The sequence below is a fragment of the Lithobates pipiens genome, unplaced genomic scaffold, assembly GCF_037356315.1.
Source record: "Lithobates pipiens isolate NorthernLeopardFrog02 unplaced genomic scaffold, aLitPip1_a1.2 Scaffold_30, whole genome shotgun sequence".
Classification (NCBI taxonomy): domain Eukaryota; kingdom Metazoa; phylum Chordata; class Amphibia; order Anura; family Ranidae; genus Lithobates; species Lithobates pipiens.
The window spans coordinates 5,421,066-5,436,491 of NW_027507791.1; the positions used below are offsets into that span (position 1 = coordinate 5,421,066).

The 15,426-nt window shown below is 45.5% G+C and overlaps 1 protein-coding gene and 1 pseudogene across 1 annotated transcript in view; both read right to left on the reverse strand.

Annotated features, from left to right (window-relative positions):
- FANCM (FA complementation group M) overlaps nucleotides 1–15,426 on the reverse strand; it is a 305,773-nt gene that overhangs the window by 18,269 nt on the left and 272,078 nt on the right. Inside the window, exons 18-19 of the mRNA XM_077463555.1 lie at nucleotides 10,219–10,375; nucleotides 4,020–4,123 (exon numbers count right to left, since the gene is read on the reverse strand). Of these exons, the coding sequence (XP_077319681.1) occupies nucleotides 4,020–4,123; nucleotides 10,219–10,375 (261 nt within the window). The remainder of the gene's footprint in view (nucleotides 1–4,019; nucleotides 4,124–10,218; nucleotides 10,376–15,426) is intronic.
- LOC143942304 (bactericidal permeability-increasing protein pseudogene) lies at nucleotides 8,270–10,207 on the reverse strand (annotated as a pseudogene).

Genomic DNA, 15,426 nt, shown 5'->3' on the forward strand with positions numbered 1-15,426 from the left:
TGATGTAACTTCAGCTCCCCGCCCCTTGTTTATCAGAGCTGAGAGTTATGGTGTAAATTCTGCACTTTGAATTAATGTAGGGGAAAGAAAGGCTTCGATAAACAGGTACAACTGATGTAGGAGGATTTGTTTCATCTCTGTGTATCGCCTGAGGCCAGTAACTACTGGGTATATGGAAGGGTTTAATGCAACACTAATCTCTTAGTTGAATAGAATTTTTTTTTTTTAAAGCGCGTATTCCCAATGCAGAAAAAGTCCCTTCTATATTGCTCTCAGCCTCCTTCAAATTCCTTTTTTTGCTGCTGTGATGCATCTCCCTGTTAGAGGGTGGTTAGGTTTTAACTCCATAGACTCACTGTATGTAGGAACACAGCCACCCTTCTCTGCTTGCTCCCAAGATGGACTATGGGATTTGTGACTGCTATTAACTTGCACCACTTGTTCTGAACATAGTGGGGGGGGGGGGGGGAGGAGAGGTTTGGCAGCTTTCAGAGGATGTTACAAAGATGCAGAAAAACACATTATGAAACAATTTCAAGAAATATTTCAATTTCAAGCACAAGACCATTAAAGTGGTTGTAAAGGCACAAAGTTTTTTATCTTAATGCATTCTATACATGAAGGTAAAAAAACCTTCTGTGTGCAGCAGCCCTCCCAGCCCTTCTAATACATACCTGAGCTCCCTCTCGATCCAGCAATGTCCGTGAGAGCCCGTTTTCTCTGGGGACTTGCACTCCTGATTGGCTTTTAGCAGCCATTGGCTCCCTCTGCTGTCAATTACAGACAGTGAGCCAATCCGGAGACAGAGGGGGGTGGGGGCTGAGTCGCGGCTCCACATGTGAATGGACACAGAGCCGTGGGTCGGGAGCGCACCTGCTTGAGTGCGCCCCACAGCAATCTGCTTGCTTTTGGGGGTACCCGGCAGGAGGGAGGAGAAGCATCAGCGTGAGACCTGAGAAGAGGAGGACCTGGACTGCTATGTGCAAAATCACTGAACAGAGCAGGTAAGTATAACATATTTGTTATTTTAAAGAGAAAACAAGTTGTTAATATGACTTTAAGAAGTGGATGTGTACAGATTTTTTAAGAATAAGGCGATCGTTTAGTGTAATTTGAAAGCTACCAGAATTTATCATTTTCTACACCTCACATCTATCACATATTAAACATAATAGAATAGATATTCACCTTTGTGGTCCACCGCCTTGTAACTGTTGCAAAGCAAGGAATTGCAGGGGCCATGTGATTTTATATTATGCTGGAATAGGTCACACGATCAGTTGCAACTGGCCAAACACCAGTCATTTGTTTTTCCCGTTCAACCAGCAGGATAAACAAATGAAAATGATCTGATTCCTCAATCCACACACTGAATGTGGATGGGGGAATTCCTCCCGCTGCACTACTGTATTCGAAAGCAAGGACACATCCCTGCCATCAGAAAACACTGAACAGTACCGGTGGTGCCGATAGAGAAAATCTTCCACCAGGTTTGTTGTACACAATTCAATGGATAGATGCCTGCGCATACACGGATCAGTCCCTGCTGAATCGGCTGAATTTTAGTAACATGGCCGACTTGAACCTCACAACTGTCACGGAATATCTATGGCCAGTCTAAGGCCCCATACACACTATTAGATTTTCTACAGATTTTTGTCTTCAGATTTACCAAAACCATGTAGTGCAAGGGCCTGCCTGATTGCATACAAATTTAAACTCCTAAGGTTTGACCTCATCAGGGCCAGTGCTACCACTAGGTAAACAAGGAAGCCGCCTAGGGCGCACTGCTACCTGGGGCGCCCGGCCGCTGGTGTCCTTACTCTCACCTCTCTACAGCAAGCAACTAAGTTTCAGCATCAGCAGGCAGCCTACCTCCGATTGCCAATCAGAGGCGCAGTGGAGGACTGAAGTCTGTGTCCCGACTCCCAAATAATTGGAAGCAGGCAAACCTTCATTGATGGGCACTGGTAGGCTGCATTTGATGGGCGCTGCTGAGGCTGCATTTGATGGGCGCTGCTGAGGCTGCATTTGATGGGCGCTGCTGAGGCTGCATTTGATGGGCGCTGCTGAGGCTGCATTTGATGGGTGCTTCATTAAAAAGGCGGGGTATACATGGGCAGGGCAAAGGGGGTGCAGTCAGGGGTGGGGCAAAATTAGGTTTCGCCGAGGGTGTCAAAAATCCTTGCACCAGCCCTGGATCTCATATTATATGGTTTTGGTAAATCTGAAGACAAAAATCTGCAGAAAATCTAATAGTGTGTGTGGGGTCTAAGAATCTGCATGGGGTCTGTATTTGCTTTTAGGCCAGGGAATTGGAAAAGTCATAGGGAATGGGTCATATGATCTCTGATCCGTTGCTACTTGGGATGGCCATAGATATAAACTTGCAGACATTTCTGGTGAGACTGGGTGATTGTCACATGCCTATAGAACCAGTCTGGTTCTGGTGATGATACAAACGTTTCAATCTCCCATCACTTCCTGTCTGGGTGATAATGGATTTATAGGGGGTGAATTTCCCTAGCAGGGACACAGGGAGGAATAAAGGTCTGGCAGAGGTTAGGTTTATATACATTTTAATGTCTGATTTCACCAGGAAGGTGTCGCCTCACTTTGTCTCCGACACCCAAGGCAACAAAATAAGGCTTCATGCATACAAGTGGTTTGGCTCATCAGCATCAAATCCCAGTGTTTTTGTGCACCTGGGAGGCAACATCTAGTCCTGCCTGCCAAAATCGATGACAGGCTGAAACACGAGGTGGCTCGATGCTGTATCGAGGGGTATTCACCTTAAAGGCCATATGTGTTCAGGGACATATACAGTGAATGCAGGAATTCTGCATTCGAAGCATACAACCCTAAATGAGAATACAGCTCTGTACGTCCAGCTGCCGCATAGACTGACAGGCTGCTGGCAGAGGGGCTGCACACTGTGCCTCCTGGGTGCCTGAAAAAGCCTTGGCTTGACACCAGACCAAACTGCTTGTGTGTACATAACCTAAGAGGAACATAGGTCACCAGGACTTGAAGGAATAAAACTGATTAAAAAAACTATATTAGGGATCTCCAAACTTTCTAAACAAAGAGCCAGTTTACTGTCTTTCAGATTTGAAGGGGGCCGGACATTGGACAGTGCGAGTAAACAGTGCCCCGTCCTTGGCATCGGCGGGAGGAATAGTGCCCCGTCCTTGGCATCGGCGGGAGGAATAGTGCCCCGTCCTTGGCATCGGCGGGAGGAATAGTGCCCCGTCATTGGCATCGGCGGGAGGAATAGTGCCCCGTCATTGGCATCGGCGGGAGGAATAGTGCCCCGTCATTGGCATCGGCGGGAGGAACAGTGCCACGTCATTGGTATCGGTGGGAGGAACAGTGCCACGTCATTGGTATCGGTGGGAAGAATAGTGCCCCATCATTCGGATCGGTGGGAAGAATAGTGCCCCATCATTCGGATCGGTGGGTAGAATAGTGCCCCATCATTCGGATCGGTGGGAAGAATAGTGCCCCATTCTTGGTATCGTTGGGAGGAATAATGCCCCATTTTTGGTATTGGTGGGAGGAATAGTACCCTGTCAGTGGTGTCAGTGTGGGAGATGGTGCCCCAATGTTTGCATCAGTGGCAGAAAATATGTCCCACTGTTGGTGTCAGTGGAAGGAATAGTGCCTTGTATTTGTGGGTAAGGGCCGGATGAAGGCCAGCAAAGAGCCATCCCCAGGCCGCAGTTTGGAGACCACTGACCTAGATAAACCAAGTTAAGGCTGGCCATACATTATACAATTTTCTTACTCAATTGTCTTTAGAGTTACCTTCAACTATGTAGTGCAAAGGCCTGCCTGATTGCATACAAACTGAAAATGTTGAGATATGGTTTTGGTAAATTCAAAAGGGACACTGAAGAAAATTATCTAATGTATGGCCAGCCTAACCCCTTACTTGAACTCCTCCCACTACACGTGAAAAAGGGAAAAGAAAAAACTTACTGCTCAAAATCCCCTCCCCCGGGGTGACCTCTACTTACCTGGGAGAACACGGACAAACTGTGTCTCTTATGTGTCAGTTTAAATTTATTTCCAACTGCTGGACTGCGTATGGATTTCATATATATTCCGTGCATCTCAGAGTCTGAAACAGAAGACAAATCATCCGGTTATCACTTGCAGAGGTTAAGTGGGGATGACCCACCGAATCTTCTGCCTTTACAGCAAATATGAAAACCTTTCTGTACATCTTCCAGAGGATAAGCATTCACGCTCAGTATTATAACGGCTGATAATAGGAATCTGCTTTGTAATATGAAAGCAGCCACATACATGACGCCTTCACATGCTAAATATCTGTGTAAGCTGTGCTTTCAATGAGGAGAACAAAGTAAACCAACGGAAAGCATGCATTGCATTATGCGAGTTAAGCTTAATGTTGCTGGTTCACATGTACCCACCATGGATGGAAGGAGGAGAAGACGTGGTCACACACACAATATACAATGAAACTCATGAACACGTACCGGGGAATCAAAGACACCACAGAAAAGGCCGAAATGTTTAATATTACACTTTAAATGAGGTTACTTGACCATGTTAGGTGCTCTCAGGGCCCTTTTATAGGGAACCTAAATAAGGCAGCCAGTGCTGATATTTTCCGAATGTAAACACTTCAGCCCTGGAAGATTTTACCCAAAGGCGGCAGATGTCTGCTGTGTCCTTCGTGTTCTGTCAGATTAGGAAACCTACTAGCGGTGGAGCGCATGCGCAGTAAGTATTTTTGGTCAAGCAGCTGACGGAACGTCCCTCGTTACCTAATCTGATGGTTTCCTAATCTGACAAAACACAGGAGAGAGTGTGTGCTTATCTGAGAAAACCCCTCCTCGTCTCCTCCCCTCCTGAAGACTCCCGGGATGTAGGACATCATTTGCCAAGGCAATAAATCAGGAAGTAGCTGAATATAAAAAATAAAAGCTTAAAACAAGTAAATACGATATACTTTCCTATCTACTTACTAATGCTAGCAGCATGAGGATTGAAAGGATCAATGATAATTTGGTACCATTATTGTTGAAATTGAAACAAAAAGGCGGATATTTGGTGTTGCCTCCCTCATTCCGTGGCAGGGCGCTGCAGTCTAATTAAGATGATATGGCTCCCGCAGGTACTGTATATTCTCCATAACTCTCCAATCTGGATTAGCCAGAAATGGTTTAAGAAGATTGAATCCCTATTTAGGGATTTCATCTGGAAGAAGGGGCCAAGTCCGGATCAGTTTGCAAACAATGCAGCTCCCCGTTAGGGAGGGAGGGATGGCGATTCCACACCTGAGACTATATTTCTTGTCAGCTCAGCTCCAGCATTTGGTGGGTGGTGGAATTCTAGGGGGGAGAGCTCTAGTAATAGAATGGTGTCAATGGGAGCCCCCCATAACATATTAGTAGAGGTGTTGGAAGCAGACTCATTTATTCATAGGTGTCTGACGGTTGACTTAGTGAGTACAGTGTGGCAGGCAACATAGGCGCTAATGGGATATAATGGGGTAACCTCAAGAATGGGAAAGACAGGGTATTAGCCAATTAATTCAGCTATATGAGGGCAACCTTATGAAGCCATTTGAAGATTTAAGACGAGAATTTAATATCTCAAGTAAGGCGTTTTATAAATATCTACAGATTAGACATGGAATTCAAACCCAATTTAGGTCTTTAAAGAGGAAGTAAACCCTGGTGGGTTTACTTCCTCTTTGATTCCCTGCAAAGGTAAAGCATAATGGACTACTATACATCACATAGTAGTCCATTATGTGTCACTTACCTGACACAGGAGCCAGCGAAGTCACCGCTGTCCCCTGTAGTTCCGAGCGTCCATCTTCTTGGTGGGTCTCGCTGCTCCGGCGCTGTGATTCGCCGGAGCAGCGATGACGTCACTCCCGCGCATGCGCACGGGAGCCGACACTCGCGGCAAATCGCCGCGATCTGCAGTTTACCCAGTGCGCCTGCGCGCCGCTGTCTACGGCGCATGCGCCGTAGACAGCGGTGGCTGTCTTCAGGTAAATATCTCCTAAACCGTATAGGTTTAGGAGATATTTCTTGGACCTACAGGTAAGCCTTAATCTAGGCTTACCTGTAGGTCAAAGTGGTTTGTAAGGGTTTACAACCACTTTAACCATTGAATGGGTAAAGACTCATTTACTTCAAAAAATAATTAAACTTGGTGCAATGAAAGGTTTAATTTCTAAGTTATATGCTAGTCTGGGGGATAGAATTATGAATGGAAAGAGCAGAATGGGGTGGGTGAGAGATATAGGGCCAATAACCTTAGAACAATGGGACAAGATTCTAGAACATGGAGGCCTGGTTTCGATATCCCCCTCAAAGGGTTTCCCACTTGTTTCTTTTTACAGAGCTTATTATACCTCCCCAAAATTTTTTTTATACATTTGGTTGGAAGTCTAATGATGAATGTACTAGATGCAAAGCGACAGGAGATCTTATCCATATGGTGTGGAAATGTCCAAAGTTATTTAGATACTGGATAGAAATAGTGGAGAGGATAAATAGAATTTTCAAGACCACATTGAAATCCGAGGCTAAGATTTGCCTTCTAGGAAGCCTGGAGGAAGGTAGAATCTCGCCTCTTACGAAGGTATCAGTGCTGAGATGCTTGTACCAGGCGAGGAGACGAATAGTGCAGAACTGGCAGGCTAAGACTTCCCTCACTGATGTTATGGACTGAGTCCATCAACTCTATGATATGGAGTGAGAGGGCGATGTATTTTAGGCAAAACAACTTAAAGAAGTTTGTAAGCTTGTGGAGTCCTTGGTTAAATGAGATGGGCTGTTCTGTGCGGGGGTACAGAGCCTCCCCCGTTGGCACCCCATCCGCAAATCTCTTCTGTATAGCTCTCTTTCTCACCTATATTTCAGAGTTAAACTTGGGCTTCCTCTCTTTCTGTCTCTGCTCCTTTTTTTTTGTTATTAACCAACGAGAAACTTGATTTGTACAATCTGGGATTGGGAGGTGTGTAGCAGGGGGGTGGGTTTGGGAGGTGTGTAGCAGGGGGGTGGGTTTGGGAGGTGTGTAGCATGGGGGTGGGTTTGGGAGGTGTGTAGCATGGGGGATGGGTTTGGGAGGTGTGTAGCATGGGGGATGGGTTTGCGAGGTGTGTAGCATGGGGGATGGGTTTGCGAGGTGTGTAGCATGTGGGATGGGTTTGGGAGGTGTGTAGCATGGGGGATGGGTTTGGGAGGTGTGTAGCAGGGGGGTGGGTTTGGGAGGTGTGTAGCAGGGGGGTGGGTTTGGGAGGTGTGTAGCAGGGGGGTGGGTTTGGGAGGTGTGTAGCATGGGGGATGGGTTTGGGAGGTGTGTAGCAGGGGGGATGGGTTTGGGAGGTGTGTAGCAGGGGGGTGGGTTTGGGAGGTGTGTAGCAGGGGGGTGGGTTTGGGAGGTGTGTAGCATGGGGGATGGGTTTGGGAGGTGTGTAGCATGGGGGATGGGTTTGGGAGGTGTGTAGCAGGGGGGTGGGTTTGGGAGGTGTGTAGCAGGGGGGTGGGTTTGGGAGGTGTGTAGCAGGGGGGTGGGTTTGGGAGGTGTGTAGCAGGGGGGTGGGTTTGGGAGGTGTGTAGCATGGGGGATGGGTTTGGGAGGTGTGTAGCAGGGGGGTGGGTTTGGGAGGTGTGTAGCAGGGGGGTGGGTTTGGGAGGTGTGTAGCATGGGGGATGGGTTTGGGAGGTGTGTAGCATGGGGGATGGGTTTGGGAGGTGTGTAACAGGGGGGTGGGTTTGGGAGGTGTGTAGCAGGGGGGTGGGTTTGGGAGGTGTGTAGCAGGGGGGTGGGTTTGGGAGGGTTAAGCGGGTATAAAGGGAGGTATAGAAATAACAATAGCTTTTTTTCTAATTTGCACTACCTGTTGTATAACATTTTAATAATGTATGTTGTTAAACTTGTTAATTTGAAAATCCAATAAAAAGCAAAGAATAAAAAAAAAGAAAAAAAGAATCGATGTTGATTGGAAGAGTGAAGTTTCACTTTTAAGTACATTAGGGTTCATTTACTAAAGCTGGAGAGTGCAAAATCAGGTTCACTTCTGCATAGAAACCAATCAGCTTCCAGGTTTTTATTTCCAAAGCTTAACTGAATAAGCTAAAGTTAGAAGCTGATTGGCTGCCATGCAGCACCAGATTCTGAGTGCTCCAGTTTTAGTAAATCTCCCCCTTTGAGTCACCACATGGAATGAACAAGTAAGCAGATCATCAGTCCTCATAACCAATATCACTGACTGAATGAATGAATGAATTAAATACTTGTATAGCGCACAATGCGAACTGAATCGCCTCTAGGCGCTGTTTGAGAATAGCCAATCTTGCATGACGAGCCAGGGTTCTCAAACCACCCAGAAAACCATTTAGGGTTATTGGGTCCAGTACAGCAATGCCTGGAAGATAATGTGAAGTTATAGGTGCTCCCTGTATACATCAAGATTTAATATTTTTTTGACCAGAGTGTAGCTTTATGTCCTGCTACAAGATTGACTTTTAGGTAATCGCAGATTCACATGGATGCAGTGTAATCCTGATGCATCCTTCTCTATCAGTATAATTCAACAATCCAGTTGTTCTCCACTTGTCCATAGTGAACATCTGCTCCAAAGAGAAGGAAATTCTCTTGTGGCTCTATGACAACATCTGTGAGCTGAATATGGTCCAGCAGTGGCAGGGGGTAACCCTTGTGCATGATGTCGTTAACCTGGGGAAGCAGTATGTGCGACATATAATAGTTTACAGCAGCATTTAATATCATCACGGAAAAAGGACCCACATCAGAGTGTTTAAGGTCCATTTGTATCCTACTCAGTTCCAGATTACCCACAATCCTTCCTGAACTTATAGCTACCTTCACTCGAGCGCTGGTTGTCACATTTAATAGGAAAGCTGGAGCCAGAGTGGCATTGGGTAGGATCACATAAGCTTGAATGTCCATTTTTGGGGAAATGGTCAAATTTCCTGGTTTGATGTCTAGAAATGGAGCTGGGGTAGACGAGACCTTGAGTTTCATGAGCATATCTGGGTACATCTTGGATAACTGAGGTATTAGCGCGCCAAATGAAGAAGTGTTTAATCGAATGCTAAAGTCTTTAGGAATCTTGTCATCAGTGACATTTAAGACGAGTTTCCCAGCTGAATGGTAGACAAAGCCAGCGGTGTTAAACAAGTAATCGGAGACTCCGAAGTAAATCATGAGGTTGTGGTCAGCTGGTAAGGATAGCGAAGGCGGTGAGAAAGGAGGAGGAGTCCGATGGGACAGTTCAAAAAATTCTCCCTTCAGTGCAACATCCACAGAATGCTCATTCTGGGCCAGTTACACAACAGCATTCAGGCAGCCAAGCACATAGCATTTTTTACAAGGAGATCATCGATACCAGGCTTCATTTTCAAAAAGAGACATCAGCAGTGGCAGTAGGGTTGCCACCTCATCCCTTTAAACCCAAACATATGAATTACACAGGTTCTGAGGCTAATTTAATGCAGATAAGGCACCAAGTTTAATTACCACCCCAATCAGCTACAGAACCTGTGTAATTAATATGTGTTAGGGTTGCCACCTCATCCCCTTACACCCAAAGCGGCAGCCTTGGCAAATGATTCCTTAAAGTGGTGTTGCCATTTAAAAAAAAAAAAAAAAAAAAAAACAGCGGCTACAAATACTGCAGCTGCTGACTTTTAATAATTGGACACTTACCTGTCCCAGGGTCCAGCAATGCAGGGGATCAAAGCCCCGCTCGTCTCTCCCTCCTTTCGGTGGTGCCGGCATTGTGACTGTGGGCACCTGGTTGTGGCTTCACATCCGGACACCCACTGCGCATGCGCGAGTGGCGCCCCGCGCCATGAGTAGCCGCGCAATCATCTGGGACCGGTCACGTGTCCCAGATGATTGAGAAGAGGGAGGGGGAAGAGCTGAGCCCTTCCTGCCTTGAAGGGAAGTGATGTCACGAGCCCATCCACTGAAGGAGGCAGACTATGAGGGCAACAGCCATTTAGAGGTGAGCTAAAAAAAAAAAAAATGTTTTTCTTTTTTTTTTAAGGAACATTCATGATTTTTTTTTGGGTGCAACTCCACTTTAAAAATTAAGCACCAAAAATCCTAAATGGAATATGAGAAAAAACGGTCTCAAAACGGAGCCCTGAGGACACTGACCTGTCACCTGCCCAGAGGACACTTTCATGTCTGACTTACCATTTAGGGCCTGGGACATCTGAGTGTTATCATTGAGGAACTCCACCAAAGATGTGTCCTGCGCATTGTCAGACTCCACACTCTCGTCTGAGGACACATTCTCTGCTTCTCCGGAGGACAGCTCAGCCTCTTCATCCAGGAACTGCCTGGCTGCATGCTGGGAATATAAAAAAAAAAAAAAGAAAAAGACAATAAATACCTGGAATTTACAGGAACATTGTAAAAGAAAAGCCAAAACCCGGACTGCTTGACATAAATGGGATCCATCACTGGCTCAGTCAAGTTCCATCCCAAGGTTCATGCTAGTCCCAGCGCAGGTAAGTTGCCCTCAGTGGGGTGGATGTACAGTTGCACAAGGCTTCTCCCCTCCCCCTCTATGTATTTATTTAGCAAGTACTGACATATCTAGACAACAAATGGTAAAAAAAAATTAAATTTTTTTTTTTTTTTTTTTTTTTTTTAATACAACTAGGTTGTATGCAGCTACAACACCCACTCCCAGATACCTTCAGTTTTGTAGCAAGCAATAGGGGATCATAAAAACAGGGGGATGGGCTCCTGTGTCCTCTACTGTACCCCAGCAAACAGGTTAAACTGGCAAGTCAGAAATCCTATTTTCCTGATCATACAGTACAGGACACAGGCTTCTTTAACCACTTCAGTACCAGGCACTTTCACTCCCTGCCCAGGCCAATTTTCAGCTTTCAGTGCTGTTGCAACTACGTGGTCTTGCAGCATTGTACCCATATTACATTTTTTTTTTTTTTCTTTAGACAGACAGAGCTTTCTTTTGGTGGTATTTAATCACTTGCCAACCAGCCGCTGTCCTTATACGGCTGCGCGAATCGCTGTAGGTGTATGTCGGCCGCTTTAAGAGCGATAGGAGGCTCACGCACGCCGCCGACGCATGTAGCCAGAGGTCATGATTGCCCCACAGAGAACAAGAACAGGGATCTGTGTATGTAAACAAATAGATCCACTTTCAGTCAGGGAGAGGAGAGATATCCGCTGTTCCCACAGATTAGGAACAGTGATCTCTCTCTTCCTCCAATCAGCCCAGCCCCCATACAGTTACAAACACCTTCCCTGCCAGTGACATTTATACAGTAATCAGTGGCTATTTGTAGCTATGATCACTGCAATAATGTCACTGGTCCCAAAAAAAAAGTGTCAAAATTGTCCGATCTGTCTACCGCAATGTCGTAGTCCCGCTAAAAATCACAGATCGCCGCCATTACTAGTGAAGAATAAATAAATAAAAATGCCATAAATATATCCCGTATTTTGTAGCCGCTATCATTTTTGCGTAAACCAATCAATATAGGCTTATTGCCATTTTTCTTACCAAAAATATGTAGAAGAATAAATATTGACCTAAACTGATGCAGATTTTTTTTTATGTTTTTTTGGATATTATAGAAAAAAGTAACAAAAAAAAAAATTGGTAATAAAGCAAACAAATAAAAAACAGCAAGGTGATCAAATACCACCAAAAGAAAGCTCTATTTGTGTGAAAAAAAGGACCTCACTTTTGTTTGGGTACCCCATCCAGGGGTGGACTGACAACTCATGGGGCCCCCAGGCAATCAGAGATTATGGGGCCACACAGTATACAAAAACATACACAGACATGTTTCTATTGGCTGAGAAGGTACTGGAGAGGATTTTTACATACTGTCCCTGGTTTTACTGGTGGGGCCCCCTAATGGCCTGGGGCCCTCGGGCAGTGCCCGAGTGGCTGAATGGTCAGTCCGCCCCTGACCCAATTTATGTTAAAGCAACGCAGTGCCGAATCGCAAAAAATGGCCTGGTCATTAAGGGGGGGAAATCCTTCCTGTCCTTAAGCGGTTAATCACCACTGGGTATTTTATTTTTTGCTAAAAAATAAATAAATAAATAAATAATTGGAAAAAATATATAAAAAGTTTTTCTTAGTTTTCGTTGAAACATTAAAAAGTAGTCCAACGGAGGGATGGACAACACAGCAAAGGTCAACAGGCCCACATATACAAAGCTCGACAATCTCAGAGCAGCTTGTAGTATCTTATGTCTGAAACTTGCATCAGAGGAGGCTGGAACATCCACCTGATGTACTTACCAAACAGGTCAACAGAAGTCCAAGTAGCACTAACATATCTAGTAGAATGTGCTTTAACAGGGAAGGGAGGAACTCTATCCTTCAGACCTTAAAGGGGTGGGCCAGCGAAAAAAATATTAAAATTTAAAAGTCAGCAGCTATAAACACTGTAGCTGCTGACTTTTAATATGCACTTACCTTTCTAGGGTGCCCACGATGTCAGCCGCCCAAGGCCGACCTGTCCCTCAGCTCTTGGGTCCCAGCGATGCCATTCAAAGTAAGGGAAACGGGCAGTGAAGCCGCAACGTTTCCTACTGCGCATGCGTGAGTCGAGCAGCGCTTTGTGAATGGGGCGCGCTGTGTTGTGGGACACACAGTTCCCACAACACACCGCGCCCCATTCCCCAGAAGACAACGCGAGGAGGAGAAGGCAGAAGATCACTGTGGAATAGGAAGAGGCAGATTAGGACGATCTGCCTAGCAACAGCCATTTCAAGTAAGTGAAAAATTTTCCCCTTTAACAATAACTTGTCTGATCCACCGAACCATGGCGGAACAAGAGGCAGAGAGACCTTTCCAGGAAACTTCAGGCAGTAGCTGAGGGGTAAACTATCACTGTGCACAGAGACAGTGGACACGTTCATTGGAGCAGGACATAATGAGAGGACAATATCCCGATTTTAAAGTGGAAGGCAGAGCCCACCTTCATGAGAAAGGAGGCCTGAAAGTGGGACCTTCAGACATTTTTTTTCATCTTTCCATCTATAAATTTTTTTGCCCTTGTTGTTTTAACTTTGGATAATAAAACATTTTTTTCTGCTAATAAATACCTTATACAGCCCACTTCCTGTTCCTTGTCTAGGCCAGGCTCTCAACCATTTAACCCTAGAGCAAGCCCAAAAAAAAATTCAGGTCTCGAGGAACCCTTACTAAAACCAATTCATCAGGGGTCAATAGAACAATGACCCTTATACTGGTGGTCAATGGGAAGAATGTTCCCCTTAAAGTGGTGCTCAGAATGCCTCCCTTAACCACTTACAGAATGGACCATTTTGCTGGTCAAAGACCAGACCACTTTTTGCGATTCGGCACTGCGTCGCTTTAACTGACAATTGCGTGGTCGTGCGACGTGGCTCCCAAACAAAATTGACGTCCTTTTTTCCCACAAATAGAGCTTTCTTTTGGTGGTATTTGATCACCCCTGCGGTTTTTATTTTTTGCGCTATAAACAAAAATAGAGCGACAATTTTGAAAAAAAAAGCATTATTTTTTACATTTTGTTATAATAAATATCCCCCAAAAATATATATAAAAAACTTTTTTTTCCCCCTCAGTTTAGGTCGATACGTATTCTTCTAAATATTTTTGGTAAAAAAAATAAAATAAATCGCAATAAGCGATTATTGATTGGTTTGCGCAAAAGTTATAGCGTTTACAAAATAGGAATAGGTTTATGGCATTATTATTAATATTTTTTTATTTTTTTATTTTTTTTACTAGTAATGGCAGCGATCAGCGATTTTTATTGTGACTGCAACATTATGGCGGACACATCGGACATTTTTGGGACCATTGTCAGTTATACATCACTATATAAAATGCAGTGATTCCTGTGTAAATGACACTGGCAGTGAAGGTGTTAACCAGTGGGTGGCAATGTAGGGGTTAAGTGTTCCTAGGGGTGTGTTACTAACTGTAGGGGGTTGGGCTTTCATTTAGTGAACACTGATCTCTACTCCAATCACATGGAGAAGAGATCAGCGTCACTAGTTGCTAGGCAGAATGGAGAAATTCTGTTTACAACGGCATTTCTCCATTCAGCCGTCCCGTGAGATGATCGCGGGTATGCCCGCAGCGATCGAGTCCGCGGGACCAACGACCGGACTCACGGGGGTCCCGACTGGCATGCGAGCGCGCTGCCGGCGGCGCGCTCGCGATGGCAGGGCGGCATTGAAGATTGGACGTACCTGTACGCCAATATGCCTGCCCGTGCCATTCTGCCGACGTACATCGGCGTGCGCTGGTCGGGAACCGGTTAAAGACCGCTAAGCATATATTTTGTGTCATGCTGCTGGCTTTGCTAAGTGGTGCTGAACCTTGAACTCTGTAGGCACCATCAAAAAGGTGGTTCATCGACCACAGCTCAAGGAACCCCTAGCAACCTCTGGAGGAACCCCGGGGTTCTACGGAACCCTGGTTGAGAATGGCTGGTCTAGACTTATGGCATCATGCAGAGCTCTCTCATGCTTGTGAGAGTTTGCCAGGAAGGGAGGGGGGATAGGTCATAAGAGGGCCAATGAGAGCTGGAGAGCCTCTGTGTGTCTGTGTAAATCCAGGAAGTGAACAAGCAGCAGCTTCAGCTGCTGACAGTTAAAATGGTTGCAGCCAGACTCAGTGGAGGGAGATCTCTGCAGCATATTTGACAAGTACAGAATCACAGTATATATAAAATATGCAAAGTGGTTGGAGGGAAGCTCCAGAATGGCAAAGATGTTTTTATTACAAATTATGTGTGCAGACTGCAGTTGCTCTTTAAGAACATTTTCTTACAGGATAAGGCCAGCCATACACGGTTCAAATCTTTACTGGTTCAGCAGGAACCGCCCAAGATTCGAAACCATTATTGGGCAGGCTGAATGTACCAAGTTGATCAATCCATCAACTTGAGTACAACCAGCCTGTCGGATTAGCCTATGCTTATTGCAAGCGGCTGCTATAGCCGCTAGCAATAATAACTTATCCCGGCTGAGACAGCTTCTCCCCGTTAGAGAAGACAATGGCCTGATTGCCCTGTCAGCACGGTCTGTGTTGATGGGGGGGAAAACAAGCAAATTTCTTTCCTGCAACCCGTGATTGCAGTAAAGAAATTTGCTACATGTATGGCCGGCTTTAGGCTCTCCTCACAGAGGTGACCGTCACCAGAAAGACCATCTTACAGATAAGGTCAGACAAGGGAGAATTCCTAATGAACCCTGGAATCCATCTGCCCTTATCCTCTTCTCCTAAAAACTCCTGGGATGTATTACACCAGGGCTTGACAAATTTGCTTGGAATCTAGGAGCCAGCAAAAAATGTTAGGAGCAAGTTTTGGGCAGCACAGTGGTGTAGTGGTTAGCACTCTCGCCTAGCAG